The sequence below is a fragment of the Dipodomys ordii genome, unplaced genomic scaffold, assembly GCF_000151885.1.
Source record: "Dipodomys ordii isolate 6190 unplaced genomic scaffold, Dord_2.0 Scaffold6, whole genome shotgun sequence".
In the NCBI taxonomy this organism is placed as follows: domain Eukaryota; kingdom Metazoa; phylum Chordata; class Mammalia; order Rodentia; family Heteromyidae; genus Dipodomys; species Dipodomys ordii.
Window position 1 is genome coordinate 4,764,412 of NW_012267222.1, and position 22,782 is coordinate 4,787,193.

A 22,782-nucleotide genomic window follows, 5' to 3' on the forward strand; every position below is an offset into this window, starting at 1 on the left:
TCTGCGGCATCCCTGCTCCAACCTGCGGCTCTGGACCCCCGTTCCAGTCAGCTGCGCAGGTGCGGTCTCCTGCTGCTCCGGGGGGGGGGGGGGCAGGGACCACCGCGGACACACTGGCTCTGCCCTTCTTCAGAGGGAGGACCTGCAGCACGAGCCTCAAATGTGTCTGTCACGGGTTCTATTCTGACAGAGGTCTGGGTTGGAGACAAGCACAGGCGGTTTGCTCACAGCCTGCCCAGCAGGCTGGCGGCCCTGCTAATGGGCGTATCCGCAGGTCTCCTGCTTGCGTGGAGGAGGCCAGGAGGGCCTCGGCAGCCCCCAAGTCATCCTCTCCCTTTCTCCTCAGTCCACCTGCTGCAGCGTGCGCAGGGGTGGCAGGGCCCGGGAGCCCACGCCGAGGGCTGATGTCTGCAGCACCAGGGTGGGCAGGAGGCCTCCACCTGGGTGTCAGCCCCCTGGGCGGATGGATGTATGGCCGGTGGTGGCCACAGTGGAGCTGCATGTGGAGCACCCTGGGAGACCAGCAAGCGCTGAAGCCAGGGACAAACTTGAGGGGAATCCACGGCTGACGCCTGCCCCCTGGTGGCCATACATGCCCCTTGCAGGCCACTGCAGCACCTTCCTTATCCACCCCCGACCTGGCATCTTCTTCGGGCTAGGCCGTGCGGGAGTGGGGTGAGCAGGGGGGCGGGCAGGGTGGTACTCTTGGTCAGAACACTGGTGTCTGCGAGGCCGGCAGGGTCCCCGGCGGGAACGGCAGGGTTCTCTGGCCTTGGCTGGCCCTGGCGGGGTGAAGGCCGGCAGCAGCCAGGGCCCAACCCCCGCTCCACGAATGACACTGCGCTGGTCCACACTGCTGGTGTAGTGTAGCTTGGTTTTATTTATGTCCACAAGTATTTCAAAAAAATTACAAAATACTCAAAATGGAGAGAACACAGAAGTCACGATTTCTGGGTGTCTACTCTGCTTACACTGTGTTATCTCATGGCAAACTACTCATATATACACTTAGCTTCAAGATCTATATAAACCCAGCAAACCAGAAAGTATTCTGCTCTGCTTCCGCTGCGGTGAGACGCGAAGCTCATCGACGACACTGAACAAGATACGTACGGAACACAGAACGCAAAATCAAACCTCAAAGAAAAGGAAAATCCAAAAGGAAGCCAGGCGGCTGGGCCTGACAGACATCACACGGTTTAGGGCCTCCTGGAGGAGCTATGGAGTCGCCGGGGCGTTGGGCTGCAGGTGTTGGGAATGGAAGGGTCGGGTGCTTCACGGGGCGAGGGAGGAACCCAGAACATACAGAGGAAACACTTCCCACGGCTCCAGTACAGACTTCAAAGCACTTCCCTCTTGCTCTTTGGAAAAACGGGTAATAGAGAGGAGCTGGAAGATCTGAGTGGTAGATTCAGCTAAGAAGAGGGAAAGGACAAGGGACAGCAGTGGCAGCCTGGGGCCTGTCCAGTGCCCAGTGGGAAGAGGCCTTCCCGGAGAGCCAGAGAAGCCCAGAGGCTGACCCTCCACCCCCCAGAGGGCACCTGACCCCCACGCCAAAGCTGCCAGCAGTCTGCGTAACCAAGAGTTAATGTGATTTTGCCTCCCCTAAGGAACTAAAGTTAAGGCAGAAATGGAATGAGAAAATGAAAGAAAGAAAGAAAAGAAACCCAAACGACATTTCAACAGACAACGCCCTCTGTCCCGACAGGAGCCACGCACGGAGCCAGGAAAGGGCCAGCCAGGGCTCCACCAAGATGACTGCCAGACAGGAGAATGCCTAGGACAGTGTGGGTCGGGAGTCCGGGCAGTGGCCCTGCCCAGCTGATGACCGCCCTCAGCTCTGGGCATGGCGCTGTCAGCAGTGGGGGTGGCCAACCCCTTTGGGTTGGCAAGCTGGGCACCTGCTTCCTGATGGAGCTTTGCAGCTGGCATCCAAGGGGGAGGGGGGCGAGCCCCAGGGCGCCCCGGTGCACGGCAAGGCTGCCTTTGCCTGGTCCCCTCCACAACATCCACACGATGACACACATGAAGGGCGGACTCCCAATGGATTCCTTTGGCAAGCTTATGTCCTGGGTCTCTCCCGGGCTGAGTTTACTTGTGCGGAATCGCTTTCTTGAATTCTCTAGCCTGCTTATGAAATTTTCCAGAAGATTCAAAAAGGCAATGTATCCAGAACAAATCAATGTGTGTGCATAGAACTACGGAAACCTACCACAGACACACACAGATGTGTGCCCAACCGAAAGCCAGCACCCGCCTCCTGCGCACAAGGCAGGAAGCCCGCTCCCTCGAGGCACGAGTGAGCGCCAGACCCAAGCAGAGCCCGCAGCAGGGAGGGCGGGCGCTGCCGCCCTGCCGCCCTCTGCTGGGCCACACCTCACCCCCAGCTCCAGCTCCTGTCCGCGTACCATCAGTAACGCCCATCTGCTCCCTTTAATTAAAGGGATAATTATATATAACTTTTTATTAAAAAATCAACTCTGTATTCTGTCAATAGCTGGTAGGAATTCACAATTAGTGACATGGCTGGAAAAAATAGATCAGAATAGTCGTTTGTGGAACGGGGAAAAAACTGTTCTAAAATTACTTATTTACAGATGTAAAAAGCCATGCTGCAGGACTTTCTCAAATTATGAAGATTTCCTACAATGTATTAAAATAAAAGATTTTTTAAAAATTATAGCTCTTGGATTCTACCTCATATGCCACTACCTGCACACCGCGGGCCGGAGGACCGGGACTCGGTGTCTGCACGCACAGTGAAGGGTGTGAACGGATTCTAGCACCTACCGAGGAATCAAAGAAAAGAAAACCAAAGCCAAACCCCAAGATGGCAGGGAAATTTGTGGGTGTTCGGTCTAGTCCAGGACTCACTAAGCTTCTGGGGGACTGTCATGCAAGAGACCCAAACAGCCTCAGGAAATCCTTTTGACAAACCAACGCTAGTATGCAGACACATTTTTAGTTGTGGGGTTTTTAAATATATAAAGAAATCTTTAGAAGACTTTTTTTTTTTTTTTTTGCTTTTGCAGCTCCTAATATATGCCAAAAGTCCCGCTTCTGTCCCCAAAACTGGGGTTCCCACAGCCAGCATTAACAAATAAATAACTTATAACTGCTTGTCGCCTTCTTTCTTCAGTCGACTGGAAGAGAAGGGAGAAAAGAAAAAGAAATGTTGGCCTGGGCAGGTGGCAGGCAGGGGCTACCTGCTGCTCTGAGGACCCCCGCCCAGCAAGGCCTCCTGCGCCATGGCCTCCCACCCAGAAGTTATACCCGCTGCCTCCTCTCCTGCACGTGGCCTGTCAGACACCCCCCCTCACCTGTAGTAATCTTCCTGACTCGGTAAGTGGCCGCCGTGCATGTGGGGGTGTCCATGCAGCCACTGCTGCTCCATGGCCAGTCTCTGCAGCTCGGCTGACTGGGCGTGCATGGCCTGCAGCTGGTGGGCCGCTGACATGGGAGGCGGGATGGCGCCAGGCAGGTCTCGAGGATAGGGAGTGCCTGCCAAAGACACACAGGTCACAGAGAGCGCCTGCGGGGCCTCCAGGGAGCAGGAGGCCTGGAGAAGCCCTGCGTCCCCCGCGCTCCTGGAAGGCTGCTCCGCTCCGCTCCCGTGTTAGGCCTTCCCCAGGGGGGCGTCTGCTCTGTCCCCACGGGGCCCCGCTGCACACAGCAGTGCAGACTGACACTGAACACAGAGGAGGCCTCGGGAGGACAGCCCAGCCCACGACACGCAGCCCCATCATCCTCGGCTGAATTCTCACCAAAAACTGGATGGCGTAGCATCTCATGCTCGTGAGGAGGCTGTCCGAGCAGAGGGTTGGGGAGGGTGCCCGGAGGGTAGGGGAAGCGAGCCAGGTGAGGGCCGGCAGTCAGGGGGTCCACCAGGGGGTGCACTGGGCCTGCGGAACCTGAGGAAAAGAGCACAAGTCCAGATGTGGGCGGTGCGGTGCGAGGGCTGGGCTGCCTCCCTCCTCGCCAGAGCCCTGGTGTGAGGGCAGCTCTGCAGTGCCCCCTGGCGGCGGTCTGGGGCATAGCTCGGCCAACACAGATGAGCCTGGCCCAGCTGCAGAGCAGGTCCAGTTTTGGGGGCAGCAAATGCGGTGGCCTCCCTCTCCTTTCAGAGCAGGTCGGGCCACTTCCTGTCCTGGGCTTCAAATCCTCGCCCCTCCCTCAAGCCACCGCCACCGGCTTGGTGTGGCTCCCCTCCTTCAAGCCCGCTCTCGTGGGGGGAGGGAAGAGGGAGAGGCAGAGGCAGAGGCAGGAGCAGGAGCAGGAGCAGGTGCACCTGGGCCCGTGTGCTGAGTGCCCCCTGGTGGCGGCGGCACGCACCTTGGTGGAGGGGGTCCTGCTGGTGGAGGTGGAGGTGGGAGTGGATGTGCGAGTGCTGGTGGTGGTGAGGAGTCACGTTGAACATCTGCAGGCGGGCCAGCGGGTCGCCCGTGAGCGACGCCATGCGCTCGGCGTGGATGCGCTCGGCGGCCAGCCGGTCTGGGTAGCTCATCTCGGGCCGCAGCTGGGGCCCGGCCAGGGCCAGTCTCTCCCGCTCCAAGGGATTCAGGCCCGGGTGGAAGGAGGCGAACGGGTGGGGGCCGGCTGCGGGGGGGATGGTAAGGGCGCTGTGGCGGGCGAAATGCTCCATGGGGTTGGTGGCTGGGTGCAGAGGGTCCAGCTCGGGGGGCTTCACCTCGAAGCCCGGCTTCATCCGCTCGCGCAGCTCCCGCTCGCGGATCTCCCGCTCGCGCAGCTCCCGCTCGCGCAGCTCCCGCTCGCGGATGGTGGGGTCCACGTTGTAGAGGCCCGGCATGTGGTAGGCCAGCAGGGGGTCGGCGGGGTTGAGGGGCATGTAGAAAGGGTGGTTGCGGTTGGTGGGCGACATGACATGGGGCCGGGCGTACTCGCTCAGGGTGCGCAGGGCAGGCGTGTCGGGCCCGATGTACGGGGGCACGGCGGCGATGGTGGTCGGCGGCGGCTCGAAGGAGGGCCGCACGTGGCCAGGGCCGCTGAGCTGGGGGTCACTGAGGCGGCCGTCGTGTGCGGAGCTGGACGCCTTCTGCTGAGAGAGAGCGCGCTGAGGCCGAGCCTGGGGCTCACCACACAGCCCCCCACACCGCCGGTCCGCCTGGGACTCGAACATGGAGACGGGGCTCCAGCTGTGCTGGATCCCGACACGCTTCCGGCCCTGCAGGGAGTCTGTCTCATTTGTGCCCACAGCACCCCTGGAACCTTAGGGGGGGCTGTGTACCCCTAAGACAGCAGCAAGACGGGGGGAGGGGAGGAAGGCCTACCACAAGGCCCATTTTCTATTTCCTTTCCTCCTAAAGAAGTGGGTGCTGGGTGGCTCAGTCCACGAGAAGGATCATGGGATAGATGCTGGTAGAATGCCCCCCACCCCCGCCTGGTTCTCCTGAGCGGACCCCCGGAAGTAGTGCCCATCTCCAGGCTGCAGAAGAGACCGCAGCCTACGAGGCCCTCGGCTTGGGGACAGCCTCCCTGGGCCATGGCCGCCGGCGTGTGCCAGGCAGACCACATGGGCTGGCACGCTGTACACAGTGCCCCTGCGCCCCCAGACTCACGGCTGCACGCTCGGCCTCCCGTTCCCGCTCCCGCTCTCGTTCCCGCTCCTTCTCCTTCTCCTTCTCTCGCTCTCGCTCCTCTCGGGCTTTCTGCTCGGCCTCCCGCTTGGCTTTCTCCACAGCCTCCTCCCTCTTCTTGGCTAGCTTGGACCCGGCCAGGGGGGTGAAGTACAGGTCTGTCCGTGCACACGAGTTGTAACCCCGGTCCAGGTGTTTGTAGAACCTAGAAAGGCCACAGCTCTGGCTCGGGGCCCATCCCGGGCCTCACCAGCCTGGCCTCCCCTGAAATCCTCCCCACAGGTGAACCGTACCTGGCAGACTGGCTGGCATGGCTGGGAGTGTCCACCACGGTGGGCTCAGGGGAGGGGCTCCTGGGGGGTGGGGGAGGGCTCTCGGGCTCCTCGGCCTCATCCAGAGCCTCTTCCTTGATCTGGACGGTGGGCAGCGGGCAGGATGCACCCCCAGGGCCACTGGAGACAGCGGCAGGACAGGGCGGTGCGGGGGCGCTGGGTCCCGCGGGAGGGGTGGAGGTGGACGGGCAGGAGGGTGGGGTCACAGGAGGAGGGCCTCCAGGGACGAAGGGATGCTGAGCGAACGGGGACTGGGGGGGCACCTGGTGGAGGCTGGCAGGGGGGTGGGCCGCAGTAGAGGGGGGCAGGCTCTGGCTCTGGGTCAGCCCGGGGGGCTGAGCCGGGGAGGAGGGCAGGGGCTGGCTCTGGGGCATGAGCTGCAGGGGTGGAGGGTGGGCTGAGGGCGGGTGGTGGGTGGACAGGGAGCTGAGTGGCTTCAGGGCAGGTGGGGGCGGCAGGTTGGCGTTCATGGAGAAGGGGGAGGGCCCTGAGAGGTGTGGGGGGTGCTTGTGGGCCTGGGGCGCGGGGAGCTGGGGGATGGGCGTGGTGGGCGGGGGTTTGATGTGGGGCATGGCTAGGGGCGCGGGCGGCAGGGGCTGCTCCCGCGGGGGTTGCTGGGATTGCAGGGCAGCCTGAGAGGCGGGGAGCTGCAGAGCACTGTGAGGGTGAGCCGCTGCGGGGGAGCTGCCCAGGGGGGCCTGGCCCTGGGAGGCCTGGGGAGGGAGGCCGAAGGGCTGAGGGGGCCCGGGATGCTGGAGTAGGGGCCCTGCCTGCAAGCCATGGGGCCCAGGGGGGCCCTGGCCATGTAGCGGGGGCTGTGCGTGAGGGCCTGTCAGGGGCTGCAGGGGGGGGTGAGGAGAGGGCAGGCGCGGCGGGTGCAGGGTGGGGGCCTGTTGGACGTGCGCGTGGACAGCGGATGCGGCTGGCGCCTGCGGCTGGCCCGGGGCCTGCGGGGCTGCGGCGGGGCCCTGGGGTGGGATGGCGGGGACAGAGGCGGTGGGGCCAGGGGTAGGAAGCTGGGGCACTCCTGGAGGGGCCCCCGAGGGGGCCTGCAGGGCGGGGGGCTGGGCCTGCAGCGTCTGCTGCTGCGCAGAGGAGTCGGAGTCGCTCTCATTGTCCTGAGGGCTGGGGATGCTGGGGGATGTGCTGCGATTGTCCTGGTCAATGTCTTTGGGATCACTGCTCCCCTCGTCGTTGACGCTTCGGCTGTCCGAGCTCTCTCCTTCGCCTTCAGAGGGGGAGTTGGGCCGGCTGACCTCCTACACCCAGAGGAGGGAGAAGGGAAGGACGGGGTGAGACAACTCTGTCCCTCGTGGCCGAGGCCTGGCCCCTCAGGAGCCAGAGGACACCATCATGCAGGGGATGCGGGCAGGGGCCTTGAAGGAGCGGCCAGGCCTGGGCACTCACCTGGGTTTTGGTCTTCTTGGAGCTGGTCCTCTCGGGCTCCTCGGTGTCCGAGGCCACCTTCTCCCGCTGGCGCTTGGTGCTCTTGAGAGGGGACGAGGCTTCCTCCTTCACCTTCTGCAGTGTCACCCCCACCCAAGCAAGGAAGCAGCGTCAGCGCGGGCGGAGGGAGACGGCCTTCTCCTGAGCTGGCTTTCCTCTCCAGAAGCCAGCAAGCTCTGGAAGGCACCAGTGGGGAGGGACCGCCTCTCTGGACCCCTCTCCAGATGGCCAGTGTCTACTTTCCTGCAGGGTTTGCCTTTCACTTTTAAATATACTTGAAGGAAAAAAATGTGGGGATGAAGACACCTGGGGCTGCGGCGGGGCTTTCCAGCCGGTCTCGGACCTCTGTCTCTGAGACCTTGGCGGGCGAGGTTGGTGGGAACCCCTTCTCTAGGCCCCAAGGCTCGGGCAGTGTTAAATGTTCAGAGAAGCCCCAAGAAGCAGCCAAGAGCCCACATCTGAGGCAGCTGAATGCCAGAGCTGGCAGCCCAGTTTCCAGTGGGAAGAAGGGGAAGGGTCAGGCAGGTGGGCAGAAGAAGGGAATGGAGAGGTAGGAGAGGAAGAGAAGGGGGTCGGGTGGCCCCTGACCTTGGCTGACTTCTTCACCGTGTCGGCCTTACTGTCGTTGCTGGAGGTGCTGGCGGCGCTGGGGGAGTTCCGGCCGCTGGAGCGGATGTCTTCACTGATGGGAGAGGCGCGGCCGTCGGGGCTGGCGGGCTGCTTCTTCCGACCACTGCGTAGTGTAGACATCTGTGCCCCAAACAAAGGCCCGTGAGGCGGGCGGGTGGGCCCCAGGTCCCCAGGAACCCGCCCGAGCCCACCACAGCAGAGGTGGTATGGGCAGATGGACACGCACACGCATACACACGTTGAAAAGAAAGCAATTCTCAAAGCTCAAGACTCATCTCTGAGCAGTGTCCTGAGCTACTCGTGCTGGAAATAAGCAAAGTTTTCTGAGCAACAGGCAGGAAGTCGGCTGGGCTGGCTACTTTGACATCTTAAAAGTACCTTACCCTTTCTATTTATCCCCTGAACCTGTCCACTCTCCAACCCTGCCCGTCACCACTTGCAGAGATAATGAGACAGGCTGGAAATCCATCCAAAGGGACCGAGCTGTCCACGGTGCATGTAGGCAGAGGACATCTGCTGGCTCCTCTAGCCCTCGTTTCCACCAGGTGAGCCCTGGAGCTTTGCCAGGAAGGCAGAGGCAGAGGAGTTGGGCTGTCCAACCCACCTGCTTCACCCTTTGGGAAGTCAGTCCTGTGCAGAAGCCCCCCTACATCCGTACCCCAAGCATTTCACTAAGGTCTTCTTCCATAGTCCCTGCCATATTTCCAGACATAAAGGAAACAAAGCCTCTCGTGAGAGACTTATCAAGCAAGAGGAGCGTGTGCTGGTGTGGTGAAAGGCCTGGGAAGCAAGGAGAAGCATGTACCACAGGTTTCTAACGCAGGATCAGGTGCTTGAGAAAGTGAATCTGCAAAAGTACAAAGTACGCCAGGCTCCAGCAGCTCAGGCCTGTAATCCGAGCTGCTCAGTTGGTTGAGATCAGAGGACTGGAGCTAAAAGCTGGCAGTGCAAAAAATCCAAGAGATTTTTGCCTGTAATCCATCATCAAGCTGGAAGCAGAGCTGTGGCTCAAGTGGTGGAGCACCAGCCTTGAACGAAAAGGCTCAGGGACAGTACCCAAACCTGAGTTCAAGATCCAGTACTGTCACCAAAAAAGAAAAAAAAGTATAAACTAGTGGAGATGTGCCACATTGAAGATGGAAGTGACCAGCCCAGGAGCAACAGGTAAAGGTTTTTAGAGTTAGCACATGGCCACCTAGCCTAGCGGCCACCCAGGAAGAGCCAAGCCCCCAAGAAGAGGACCAAATGCTCTTCCCAGAGGCACAGCGCTGCTTCCAGGGGGCTGTTTCTCTACCTAAACTTGAACTCTGCACTCCCTCCCTCCGGGGCCAGGAGCTCACCGAGCCCCGACTCCGCCGTGTCCTCATGCTATGCTTCCCGCTGAGCCCATCCTCCTCCTCCTTGACAGGCTTGAACATGAACGGAGGGGGGTCCACCGGCTTCTCGATGGGCGGCAGCTCCCCGTACTTCTTGAAGTGGATGCGGCAGTCAGTGCAGAGAAGGATGTTCTCCCGGCCCCCGTGGTGCCAGTCTTTAGAGGCTGTGTGAAGAGGGGAGGTGCCAATCCCAGACCCATGGCTCCCCCGGGGCACAGCCAGACAGCCCCCTTGGATGCTCTTCCTCCGTCAACCCGGGCAGCCCATTCCTCGTGGGGCACACAGAGGAGATGGCAGCAAATTCCAGGACCCATGCACACCCAGCTTTCAATGGATTCCCCTACCCACTGGCCAGCCCAGCTCTCCCTGTACCGATGACTCAAAGGGGAGGGAAGTCAAAGACAGAGGACACTCGGGCTTCTCAGTCATGCTCTCCGCTTCTGGCAGCTTTCCCACCTGAAGCACACGGTGAAGGAGCCCTGGGCACCACGAGCTACTTACTGGTGGTGAAGCAGTGGCGGCAGGCGTAGCCCTTCAGCTCCTGCTCACTGTCCTCGCTGTCAAAGTCATCCTCGCTGGCCGAGCTCAGGTCCACTGTATGGGACACACAAGCAGGACAGGGAGACACCGTTACACTGACTGCTCCGGCAGAGCTGGTCCACAGCCAGGTCCACGGCGCTTGAGGGCCCTCGTGGCGGGGCACTCTGCACACTGAAGGGGGAACAGCGCCGTCCTGGCATTCATGGGCAGTCCTCAGCACGCACAAACACAGATGGTCTCAGGCTGGAAGGCAAGGCGTTGCTGCTGCATCCAGAGAGGAGAGGGCAGCGTTTGGCTGTCACTGGTGTGCATGCTGCTCGGGCCTGGCCTTCCCAAAGGGTGTTCTCTGATCTTGTTTTTTTTTTGGTTGGTCCTGAGGCTTGAACTCGGGGCCTGGGCACTGACCCTGAGCTCCCTTTGCTCAAGGTTAGCACTCTACCACTTGAGTAACTGCACTAATTCTGGCTTTTTCAGTGACTTTATTGGAGAGAAAGAATCTCACAGACTTTCCTGCCAGGGTTGGCTTTCAACCTTAATCCTCAGATCTCAGCCTCCTTGAGTAGCTAGGATTACAGGCATGAGCCACCAGCTCGGGCTCATCTGATCTTATTACCACCAAAACCTCACACATATTACCAGTGTATGTGAAGTCTTCTAGGCCAAGGCCCCACATGCCTAGGGTAAGCTTCACATTTCTATAAAACTTTAAATGATGGTGAATTAATTAGAAATACTTAGGTATACAAACAGGTTTTAAAACTCTCTCTAGTGAAAACCTCCCACCCGTTGCCAGCACTGCATTTAGGTAAGGCTTCACACACGTGTGTGCCCAGACACACACATGCACACACAATAGTCTGGGCCATCCACTCCTGCAGGCCCAGAACTGGCTGCATGTGAACTTCTCCCCAGGCCTCCCCACTTACAAAATTCGCTGGAGGGGGGTCTGGAGGGTGTGTTGACGGGGGTGGAGGCAGTGCGGGTTTTGATCCTCCTGAACACGGCCTGCCTGCGGTGGCGGCGGTGAGCTCTGGAGCTGGCTGCCTCGGGGGTCTTCTTCCAGTAGTAATAGAAGGTGATCAGTTCTCCCTGCAAGACACAAGGCCCCATGAGGGTAGGCGGGGGCGGGGCCACGTCTGTCTCCATCCGGCCTTGTAGAAAGCTGGGTGGCAGTGACAGTGCTCTGGCAACAGTGAGGGTATGCTCCAGGAGAACAACTCCCGCACGTCTCCCCCCACCCCCACCCCCAGCCTGTGCGAACACAGCCACCTCCTTCAGCCAAGTACAGCACTGTTTCCAGACATCATCACCATGTGCTCGATCACCTTTATTTGTTCAGTGTCTAGTGTGCCAGATGAAGCTACTCACTGGTGCTAAAGCCCTGGGGCACACTGGAAACAAGAGCCAAAGAGGACTGGGTGAAGGTGGATCAAGCAGGTAATCCCAGCTACTCAGGAGGCTGAGATCTGAGGACTGAAGTTTCAAGTCAGCCCAGGCAGGAAAGTCTGTGACTTGTATCTCTAATTAACCACCAAGAATACCGGAAGTGGTGCTGTGGCTCAAAGTGGTAGAGTGCTAGCCTTGAATGAAAAAGCTCAGAGACAGTGCCCAGGCCTTGAGTTCAACCCCATGGCTGACAAAAAAATAAAAATAAAAGAATTACAGAAGCTTCACTGCAAGAGGAAGAGCCACATGAGCCAAGAGAAGGTCTAACAAAAAGAGGAGAACAGGAGCCAGGCGGGAAGACGTGGCCGGGCCTCTGTGAGGCTGGAGAGTTCCTCGAAGCAGCTAGGCAGCCCCAGACTGGAAGCAGCATTTGTGTGCACGCTGTGTTGCCTCATGCAGTTACAATTGACCGCCTCTACTTCCCAGAGGCAAATGAAAGCAGTTTAAAAAGACAGCACAGTTTGTAGAATAAAAAAGAAGATAGAATTCTGTGAGATTAAAACCCAATGCGAGACTCAAGATAGAAAGAAGATTCCAGGCACAGGTGAGCTAGTGCTCTCTACCTAACACCTGTTCTGTCAAGTGAGAAACTCCAGACCCCAAAGAAACCTAGCAATTACATGAACATCAACTTTCTGTCAACACTTAAGAAACGGCTTTTAGAAATATACTCATTACCTGACTTACATAACCGTAACCCCTCTGTACATTACCTTTGTAATAATAATAAAAAATTTTAAAAAGAGAAATAGCTTTCAAACAAGAAGAGATTTTATCTTCTCAGTACCAAGAATCAAAAGGACAGGTTGGGAATCATGGTTGATAAAATGAAAGAATACTCTTTAAAACTCAGGAAAGGTCAGAACCGGCACACACTGCTGCTGAGAATACCTAACAGCCAAACCACTTTGTAAAAACTAGCTAGCACGGGCGGCGGTGGCTCAAGCCTGTCATCCTAGCTACTCAGGAGGCTGAGATCTGAGGATCACGGTTCAAAGCCAGCCCCGGGCAGGAAAGACCGTGAGACTCATCTCCAATAAACCACTAGCAAACTGGCTCAAGCTCCAATAAACCACTAGCAAACTGGCTCAAGTGGTAGAGCGCTTGCCTTGAGCTGAAGAGTACAGAGACAGCACCCAAGCCCAGAGTTCAAGCCCCACAACCAACACACACACACACACAAAAACAACTGGCTGGCCGTTTCTACAGTGTGAAATACCCACCACTGTACTACCTGACAATTCTGTGCCTAGCTTGTTTACCCTAAAGAAATAAAACTATGCTCCCACAAAGCCTTGTGCACACACATTCATAGAAACGTTATTCTTAGTAGCTCTAAAATGGAAAGAAGACACATGCCTATCAAACAAAAGAACTGGATAACTGGATTCTGGCATACTTGTTCATAGGAATAATACTTGGCAATAAAAAAGAACAACTTAGTACAGGGATGAATCTCAAAAACATCTTATCAAATGAAAGCAATCAAAGAAGGGTGCATAGAGTCTGTTTAAAGGGAAGGTGGGGGGAGCAAAGCCATGGCTGCCTGGCATGGGGGACAGGAAACAGCTGAAAAGAACCCAATAACCAGGCTAGACTATGGAATCAGTCTGGATATTGACTGTTACCATTATGTCACAGAGATGCTTACTGAATTGTGCATTTAAAGTGGGTACATTTTTACTGAATACGTACAATAAGGAGTATATACATCAATTACATATCAATGAAGTTGATAAAAGAACAACAAATCCAGGCCAGCTTTTATTAGCTGCCTCTCCGCAGCTGTAATGGCTACCAAGGGAATCTGGGAGGATTAGAAGCAGCATACTGGTGGCTGCATGGGTGGCTAGGTCTTGAGCACAAACAAAAGAATATGTTAGGAAACGCTTTGGTTCTACAAATAGGGAGTGAAGCAGCTCACGAGCTCACCAGGAACGAAGTCGATTGAACTTTAATCAAACATGCAGAGTGTGTGCTGTGGAGGCCCGCTGAACATAAATTCAGGGAACAGAAGCTCTTGCAGGAATCAATAGCTTACTGAAACATTAACACAGGCAATCATTGATCAAAAGGCAGCTCCACAAAGCCAGCCTTGCAAATTAGCTCCTGCTTTTGCTTGCAAGCAAACACCAAGGTCTAAATGCGGGTGACACCAATGGCTGGTAATGCTCAGGGTGTTCCTGCCGCGCGGCGCTCTGGGCTCACTCCCAGGCCTCGCAAGACTGCACACGGCATGAGGAACCAGAGGCGCAGTGCCCGGCGAAGCCATCTCCAATCACAGCACTGTGGGAGGTACTTGAGCATACTAGCTTATATTTAGTGCCCCTCTCTGTTTTGGGGGAAGCTGGGTTTTCTCTGCAAGTCACAGAAGGCTACAGATGATGGAGCTTCACTGCCAGAGACAGGGTTTCACCCAGCGCCCTTAGCTCCCCAGAGACCACACAGGTAGCATTAGAGAAAGAGTGCTATCAGATTCCCCCAAAAGGAAAACCCGGGGAAGGGAGCACTGTGCACAGGAGAATGGAGAGGGGCGGGACCACCTGCTCAGGGCAGTGCCTCAGGGTGGGCTGAGAACCTCAAGGAGAAAAGCTAAACCCAACTGCGCTGACCCCAGGTCAGTTCAATGGTCATCCAGAGGTGGTGGCCTCCTCCTCCTCGCCACCTCTCGACAGCCAGGTCTTTGGGATGGAGCTGCAGGTCGGTCAGGATCTCTCAGGCAGGAAGACAATGCCAGTGCCCCTCTGTTGCTCAATGTGGGTGAAGCAGCAGAGGCCAGGGCCGCTGAGCCTGGAGGCCAGTACCCCTGAGGTGGCTGGGAGGGCTGGGCCTGGTTCTGCTTGACCTTGGCTGATGACAGGCTGGTCCTACTTGGCACGTGCCAAGCCTCCAGCCAGCGGTGGGGCTGCCGCCAGGGGCCTGGGTGCCTCTCCCGCCAGTCTTGTGAGCAGTTCAGTGTGCTGTGTGGTGTCTGGTAAGCTACAACGCTGCCACTGTTTCATTTCCCTCAGGTACTGCAATGCGAAGAAAAGAGAACCCGCAGCTTGTCCTGCCCAATCAAAAAAGAAATTCTTCTGTAAAGTAACTCAGGCTTCGGGTCCCCACCCTGGGGATGTGGGGGAGTGGAGTGAGGTAGACTGGTGGGAAGGTGCCGGAAGCGTGGAGCAGCAAAGGCGGGTTTCTCAGCCAGCTGAGCTGCCCAAGGCATCTGGTGCAGGCATCTGGTGCAGGGGTCTTCAAAGAGCACCCTTCCCCCCCGCCTGGGTTTTAACACCTCGGCTCAGCGCTAATGCATCACACAGGACCCTCACTCAGGTCCTGAGATGGAGGCAAGAAAAGGTAAGCCGATTATTTTTGCCCTATACTAGTGGCTTATGAAGATACCCAATAGAGCCTGAACTGTGAGGTATTACTATTAGCACATTACGGGGGCCGGCTGTCCTGAACACCTCCTGAGGAGGGCACAAGGGAGAGGTGGAAGGTAAGGCCAGGGGACTGCAGAACAAAGTCTGGTGTGGCTGCAGCCTGACAGCTACTTACACATTTTCTTGCCAAGCCAAGAAAGGCCGAGGTCTTTTGGAAATACTGTGTACATAACCTTCCAATTCAGCGCACAGAGCAATGTTCTCTCCACAAAACAGAAGACAATCTGCGCTGTGTGGGCCTGCGCCCCGCCTCCTCGTTGCCCGTGTGTGGGTGGGCAGTCCTCGCACCCTCACTGGGGAGGCAAGGCTGGAGCTCATCTTTCCTCATCACTAAGTTTCCTTGGGTCTTTTTCTGGGCCAAGCATCACATGAGAAAAAGCAGCATGCAGTAAGAGACAAGAGGGGGGGAAGCAGGTCGGAAAGCTGCCCGTGGATGGGGGGGGGGGTTACAGATACAGCTCCTTGTGAGGGAAGGGGTTCCAGGAAGGCACACGGCTTGCCTGGGCGGCTTTCATATCTGCTCTGCCTAAGAATTACAATCCCGTTGTTTCTTGGCAAAAACTAGTAGTACTTAGTTACTCAAGAGGCCAAGATCTGAGAATCGTGGTTCGAAGCCAGCCCAAGCAGCAAAGTCCATGAGACTCTGATCTCTAATTAAGCACCAAAAAATCAGAAGTAGAGCTGTGACTCATGTGGTAGAGCACTAGCCTTAAGCAAAAAAGCCCAAGGACAGTGCCTAGGCCTGAGTTTAAGCGCTAGGACTAGTATGTGGATGCGTGTGCACACGCCCACACAAATACACAAATGACTAATTCAAATGTAGTGATTAAATCAGTAAACATTGGCTGGTGCAGACTCCTGTGCGAGTCTCCTTCCTTTTGCGTCTGGCAATCCCAGGCTGGATTGGACAGCGGGGGACATGAGGTGCGAGGCAGTTTGGGATCAGCCACCTCTTACAGATCTTTCTCCAGCAGGCAAGCAGTTGTCTTCCAGTAATTAAGGCGCAGTTCCCAGGGCTCCTTTTCTGTTAACCAACCAAATGGAATTCCCTGATTCTAAAGGGGCCTGCACCATCAGCAGCTCCCCCACCTCGCGGTCTCCTGCATGAGAAGAGCGCTGAGGAGCTTGAACGCCCACAGCACAAGAGCAGCTTTCCTGAACCCACGCCTTCTGATCTAACACACGGCCCAAGAGGAAGGCTCCCGTGGGGAGCAGCCTGGGCAAGGCACGTCCTCCAGACCCCAGAGAGAAGAGGTCTCTCGGAGTTGACTTGTTTTTGACAAGGCCAGGTTGAGATGTCCATTATAATGTTCCTGGGCCAGGTACCCTTAAGATGAAAATAAACACCTAGTTGGGCAAGTTAAACCTCCCCCATTATCACACTGTTTATACCGCACAAAAGAGCTGAAAGAGGAGACTGTTGTTTCTTTCAGAAACTAAAATAGGAATGAGGCTTCCTGAACTCTCCACTGTCTCCTGCAGGGGCTGCACTGGTCTTCCAAAGCTCACCTCTGACCCTGCCACTTCCTCTCGCAAACCATCCACAGAGCAGGCCTTTGCTGAGCACCATGCCAGGGGTTTCCATCTGCAGACTGCAGCCCATGAAGCCCTGACCACCTCACATCTCAGCATCCAGGCCCAAGTCCAAGTTTATCACAAACACCACTCCCGGCCCCCTGGAATTTTTATCCCTACCTTGCCATTCCTTTCTTTTGGCTACATTCAGGCTTTTCTTCTGGGCTTGGTCTGTGGACTCCCCCACACAGGCCCTGCTGGTGACCACGCCCAGAGACCAGGTCAGTCATCCATAAACACAAGAATGGAGGCTTTCCTGGGAATCAAAATACCTGAAATCCATGCGAAAAGGATAAAACTTAAGGCAAACAACAGGAGTTCTGTCATCTGAAGCAACTCTGGGTCCCAGACTTCAGCAGTCTTAACCATGCTGCTGTGCTGCTTCTTAAACATTAACATTCAGGGTTTAAAGAGTTAAGGGGGCTGGAGACATTTTTGTAGCTTGAGGTTAGTGCTCTAACCACCTCTAACCACCTGAGCCACAGCTCTGCTTCTGGCTTTTTTTTTTGGGGGGGGAGGGGAGATTAATTGGAGATTATGGACTTTCCTGCTCAGGCTGGCTTTGAACCACGATCCTCAGATCTCAGCCTTCTGAGCAACCAGAACTTCAGGTGTGAGCCACTGGTGCAGGCTGGCCATCCTGATCTTTTTAGCCAGAGGCTCAAATCTGGGATATCTTGGATTTCTGGAATTTGCTTCATTTCCACTTCCCCACCTCAGCACCCTGAAGATACAATCACACCAGAGTGAAACAGCTTCCTGGTACCAAGTTTAAAAACAAAACAAAAACAAACACCACACAACAACAAAAACTACATATGGTAGACACAGGATTCACTAAGAATTACATGGAAGAGAGTCAGACACTAGGAACCACTACGCTGAGCTGCCTCCTGCGGCCCAACAGCTTATGCTATTAGGTACTCTGCCTTCCCCAGGCTCTGCATTTCACATGCCCAGAGACATGCCAATAAACGGAATCAACTGCCTCTTGACTGAGCAGCAGTGATGCTTGAGTTTAGGCAAGGCAAGTCCCTAAAGACACATGGGCTCTGCCCAAGAGAGTCCTACACACACTATTAACTTCACAGTCTCTGTTCAAACTATCTCTTCTGTGCTCAAGACCATGCAAAGGACTCATGAGCCATTGAGATGTCCCCTGAACCTGCAACCTCTTGCTGCCACCTCTGAAAGTAACTCCATGACATCTGTGTATAGACCAAGCTCTACACAGAAAATTCCTTTACTTAACCACAAATGACTTTTTTTTTGGGGGGGGGGGCAGTCCTGGGGCTTGAACTCAGGGCCTGTGCACTGTGCCTGAGATCTTACGTCTTCCAGGTTAGGGCTCTACCACTTAAGCCACAGTACTACTTCTGGCTTTTTCTGAGTAGTTTATTGGGGATAAGAGCCTCAAGGACTTTCCTGACCAGGCAGGCTTTGAACCGCAATCCTCAGATCTCAACTAGGATTACAGTCATGAGCCACCAGTGACTGGCTGTTGACTTCTTTTTAAAGATGTGGAAATGACACATTTGAAAATAGAGATCAATGCAGGGTCTTGTAGTTTACACGTGCAATACCAGCACTCATGAGGCTAAGGCAGCAGGATCGTGAGTTCAAGGCCTTTTTGGGCTACTCAGTGAGACTGGTCTTTAAAAATCAAAACAGAAAACAACTCAAGGCGGTCACAATATAGTGCCAAGCCCATCCCAGACCTATGGGCTCCCACCGGGTGTGGAGATCACCTGTCTTTGGCAATGCTGACACAGCAGCAAGACTTAACATGGAGCCCACACAACAGGGAGCGTGCCAATGCCTTTAGTTTCAGGTTTATGGGCTGTTTGTTTAGAGATAGCTAACGTTTCAAATGCAACACACTAGAACTAGTCATCTCATTTTCTCAGTTGACTTCTCAACCCCAAGAATTCATTTGCTGACATAGGTTTCCTTCCCCTCGCTGAACACTTATCATTGTTTCCCAAGTTCATTTTATTGGAGTTCAGCAGCAGGGCAGGGGGGTCTCACTGCCTCTGATTCTGTGGCCACTTCACCTCTGCTCATGCTTTTTGTTCCTGTAATGAACCCTCTATTCTACCAGCAGAGGGGGAGAGGAGAAAGGAGAGCCATAAAGCTGTTAAAACCACCCTTCTTCATCTCGTAAACATTTTTCTATTTATCGGCCTTTCATTGTATGTGCAATCTTATTATCCCCACACAGCATCAAAGTGACATCCGTCAGGGTCACCCTATAAAATATACATTGGCGATGTAACGTTTAATGACGAGCAATGAAGGATGAGGCAGGGCGGCCTGCTGCAGGATGTTTTAAAGGGATCATCAGTTCTATCTGCGCATTTCCCGAGGTGATAATTGAATGACAGGGGCTGGAGGGAAATCCATTTTTGAGCTCAGAAAGGATAGTTAGGAGAAAAATGTTTTTGTATTGGAAGTATGTAATGACTGTCAGGAAATGAGAACAGCGCCTCTACCAACACTACCTCTTATATTTTATGGGTTTTATGGATGTGCAGCAAATTATCATGTGCAATCCATTTTTGCAAGTTGAATTTTCAAATAAAGGACTCACTTCCTTGTTACAAAAGAAGGAAGACCATGTTTGTTTAATAAAAGGAGAAGCAGAAAAAATCAAAAACTGGATCACATTCTCCTACAGTGGTGGAAAATGTCTCATCTCTTTTGCCTGAATCTGGGTTAGCTCAGAGCGAAGGCCTCTCTCTGGAAGCTGGAGGCGGGCTGGCTCACTGTCCGTGGTCTCTTGGGCCCGTCCACACGGACATTCCAGAGCAGAGGGCGAGGACTGCAGCCACCACAAGGGCTTCCAACTGTTTCTCAAGATTTGTGATGTCTCAGCCCCTATCTACTATGACAAATGTGTCCTTATTTGGAGATAAGGTCTTTAAATGAGCCAGCCGCTGGTGGCTCACACCTGTCATTCTTGCTACTCAGGAGGCTGAGATCTGAGGACTGCAGTTAGGCCAGCCTGGGCAGACCAATACAAGAGAGTCATCTCCAATCAACCAGCTCAAAGCTGGAAATAGAGATGTGGCTCAAGTGGTAGAGGGAAAGCTTTGAAGAAAATGCCAAGTGAGAGCACAAGGTCCTGAGTTCAAGTCCCAATACCACCACAAAACAAAACAAAAAACCCCAACCCCCAAAACAACAACTGAAGGACATCTTGGATATATCCTTATTCAATCAGATGGGGGGCTGGGAAGGTGGCTCAGTGGTAGAGCGCTTGCCTTGCATGCATGAGACCCTGGGTTCAATTCCTCAGCACCACATGAGCAAAAAGAAAAAAGCCGGAAGAAAAAAGCTCAAGTGGTAGAGCGCTAGCCTTGAGCTGAAGAGCTAAGGGACAGCACCCAGGCCCAGAGTTCAGGCCCCACGTCCGGACCCCCTAACCAAAAAAAAAAAAAAAAAAGAGACTCAGTCTTTCAATCAGATGGGTATTCTTACAAGAAAAAGACATTAGGGTAGAGACAAGTACAGCGGGACAATGATATAAAGACAGCATCTACAAGCAAGCGGGGAGGCCTCAGAAGAAACCAACCAAGCTGACACCTGGCCTTGAAGTCCAGCTTCTGGCATGGTGAGGAGATACATCCCTGTTGCCAGTGCTGCCAGTGTGTGGTGTGTCGCTGCAGCAGCCCTGGCAGAATGAGCGGCGATTTCAGGCAAGAGCTGAGCTGCAGAGCAGGTGATAGGATCCTGCCAAACCATGAGGTCCTCCATGCAAGTAGAGGCTGCCGGTGGAGGGGACCTGGTACCAACGGGGAGCACTAGGGTCAAGAGCAAGGCAAATGGCCTCAAAGCTGGCCGCCCTGCCACTGCTGCACAGAGGCCCAGAAGAGCCAGCCCACCTTCCGTCCAGGGGACCCCAACGGCAGCTTCCCTGGGAAAAGGGGGACCAGATGGACAAGCAGCTGCCAACAGAACACAAAGGAAGAAATCCCAGAGTCACCGCAGGAAAGAGCCACGGCACACCAGGCTGCGTGAGGCCCAGCTCAGGCTTTCTACACATCCAAGTTACTTCTATGAACACACAACACAACTTGGACAACACGTATGACGTGAGAGCATCCAGTGAGGGGTTTGGGCGTGGCTCCCCCAACTGGAGGGCCACAACATCAGTGTGTGGCTGGCACTAATTCTCCACCCATCCCGAAGGGAACTGGAAATAGAGAAGGCTGCTTCCCTGGCCACTGAGTTCACATCTCAAAAGTGCCGGGTGGGCAGTGTGGATCTGAAACAAGCCAGTAGACGCTGCAGGATTGACCAGGGCTGTCCCTGCGGTGTGCTGGACACTTAAAATGAGCACGCTGCAGGCCCGTGTCCAAACCACACATCGGCCTGCTCAGAGCTGCTGTGGGGTGGTGGGAGGGGGTGTGCCACAGTGCTCCCGTGGGACACTGCGCCCTCCAACCCGCCCAGCGCGGGCATACGCAGAGGCCGGCTGAGGCATGAAGATGCTCGTGTCTGTGCTCAGGAAGTCATTCTGCTTCCTGCCACATGTGCTATACGGTTACCCTTGGGCACCAGCCACTGCAAACAGACGCACAGAGGGAGAGACGCTGATGGACGAGCTCTGCATTCTTCCTGCTCAACCCTAAGGTCTTCAAATGTCTGAGAACTTGCAGGGCAGAAACCCTCAGAAACTGGCTTTTCTCTGGTTCTGCCTCACCTCCAATGGGAGTGAAAACTCTCCAGTGAAGCGGAACAGAAAGATCCTTTCCCTGAGCTGACTTTGGACCCGAGGCCATGGCCACAGGTCCATTTTCCTGGGAGAGGAAAGAACCAAAGTCAGGGCAGCAAGCAACGCTCCTCGAGCATCCTCCAAACCAGTGCCCCCCAAATGGTGCCATCTGCCAGGTCTCGCAGGCTTTCCTCGCCTTTGGCTTCCAGAGGGCTTCCTGCACAAACAGGAACTGAGCCAAGTGCCTTGCCTACATGCCCTAACTTCTGGCTCCCAACCTCCTGAGACCATTTTCTCCTGGTTGCTACTAGTTCGGGTCCCCTGCTCCATCTGTCATTAACTCGAGCCACCTTTTAGTGGGCCTATGATACATACACTTCATAATGCTGTCTTTCCTGACAGAAACTCCAAGCTATGTCTACAGCTTGACTCTCTTCCTCTCCCAACTAGACTTTGAAGTATACATCAGTAGAAGACACAGCCACTCTAGACTTGAGTAACTAGCAGAAGACCTTATACAAAGTAGGTGCTCAGTAAATGTTTGATTTGAACCCTACTACACCACAGACACAAATAGATGGGAATGATGTTCGATATCTCAGCACCACATAAGCAAAAAGAAAAAAGCCGGAAAGTGGCGCTGTAGCTCAAGTGGAAGAGCGTTAGCCTTGAGCTGAAGAGCTGAGGGACAGCACCCAGGCCCAGAGTTCAGGCCCCACGACCGGACCCCCCCAAAAAAAACCCCCACAAAAAACAAAATCTTGTAATCTTTTAGGGAAGCTCTTCTCTGAGACAAACACTTCAGTATGAGTAGGAAAGTCACTGTGACAAAAAAAAAAAAAAAATGTACGCCGGGCACTGGTGGCTCACGCCTGTCCTAGCTACTCAGGAGGCTGAGATCTGAGGATCGTGGTTCAAAGCCAGCCCGGGCAGGAAAGACTGTGAGACTCTTATCTCCAATAAACCACCAGAAAACTGGAAGTGGCGCTGTAGCTCAAGTGGTAGAGCGTTAGCCTTGAGCTGAAGAGCTGAGGGACAGCGCCCAGGCCCAGAGTTCAAGTACCACGACCAACCAAAAAAAAAAAAAAAAAAAGTGTCAGGATTATTGTTTTCTACGGGATGTGTGTATCTAGGCATTACAGTAAAAGGCACATCTGAGACCGTTAGTCTACCTAATTACCTAGGCGGATGAACAACTCTCCCATCGAAGTGAATGCTCAACCAAAATAAGAGGACACGACATGTATTCACTCACAACTCAGCCCACAGATGCCTTCTATTTGTGTTTTTTAAACAAATCTGTGAAAAACCACCCAAGTCTTGGCTTTACACTGCTCCAGGGGCTGCGTCTTCACCCGAATTAACAAAACTATATTCTGGTCCAATGACACGTGGCACTAAAAGAGTAACACCCACGTTCCTGGGGCTAGTTCTTCATCTCCTGCTGTGAGAATCTGGATCCACCTGAGTGGTTACATATGTGCCGCGGACCGGGTTCTGTCGGGACGACGGAGGATACCTAGGGGAGGAACCTGGAATAGGATGGGGAGATGGCAAACAGACAACTCACACACATTAGGAGTGGATGCTGAGTGCTGAGCGCTGAGTGCGATTTAATGCAGAGGATAACAAACTTTTATAGCAAAAAGTCTCCATAAGAAAGGGCAAAAGGTTACATAATCTTGCTGCATGGCTTCATTC

General features: G+C 54.9%; 1 protein-coding gene across 1 annotated transcript; it reads right to left on the reverse strand.

Annotated features, from left to right (window-relative positions):
• Positions 1 to 2,238: 2,238 nt before the first annotated feature.
• On the reverse strand, positions 2,239 to 11,002 carry Rere (arginine-glutamic acid dipeptide (RE) repeats). Its single transcript, XM_013034253.1, has 11 exons — positions 10,845 to 11,002; positions 9,880 to 9,972; positions 9,343 to 9,542; positions 7,961 to 8,122; positions 7,334 to 7,447; positions 5,888 to 7,185; positions 5,577 to 5,799; positions 4,333 to 5,053; positions 3,765 to 3,911; positions 3,321 to 3,501; positions 2,239 to 3,143 (listed from the first exon to the last, which is right to left on the reverse strand). The coding sequence occupies exons 3-11, from the start codon at positions 9,418 to 9,420 to the stop codon at positions 3,110 to 3,112; spliced, it is 2,958 nt and encodes a 985-aa protein (XP_012889707.1). The 5' UTR covers positions 9,421 to 9,542; positions 9,880 to 9,972; positions 10,845 to 11,002; the 3' UTR covers positions 2,239 to 3,109.
• Positions 11,003 to 22,782: the final 11,780 nt, after the last annotated feature.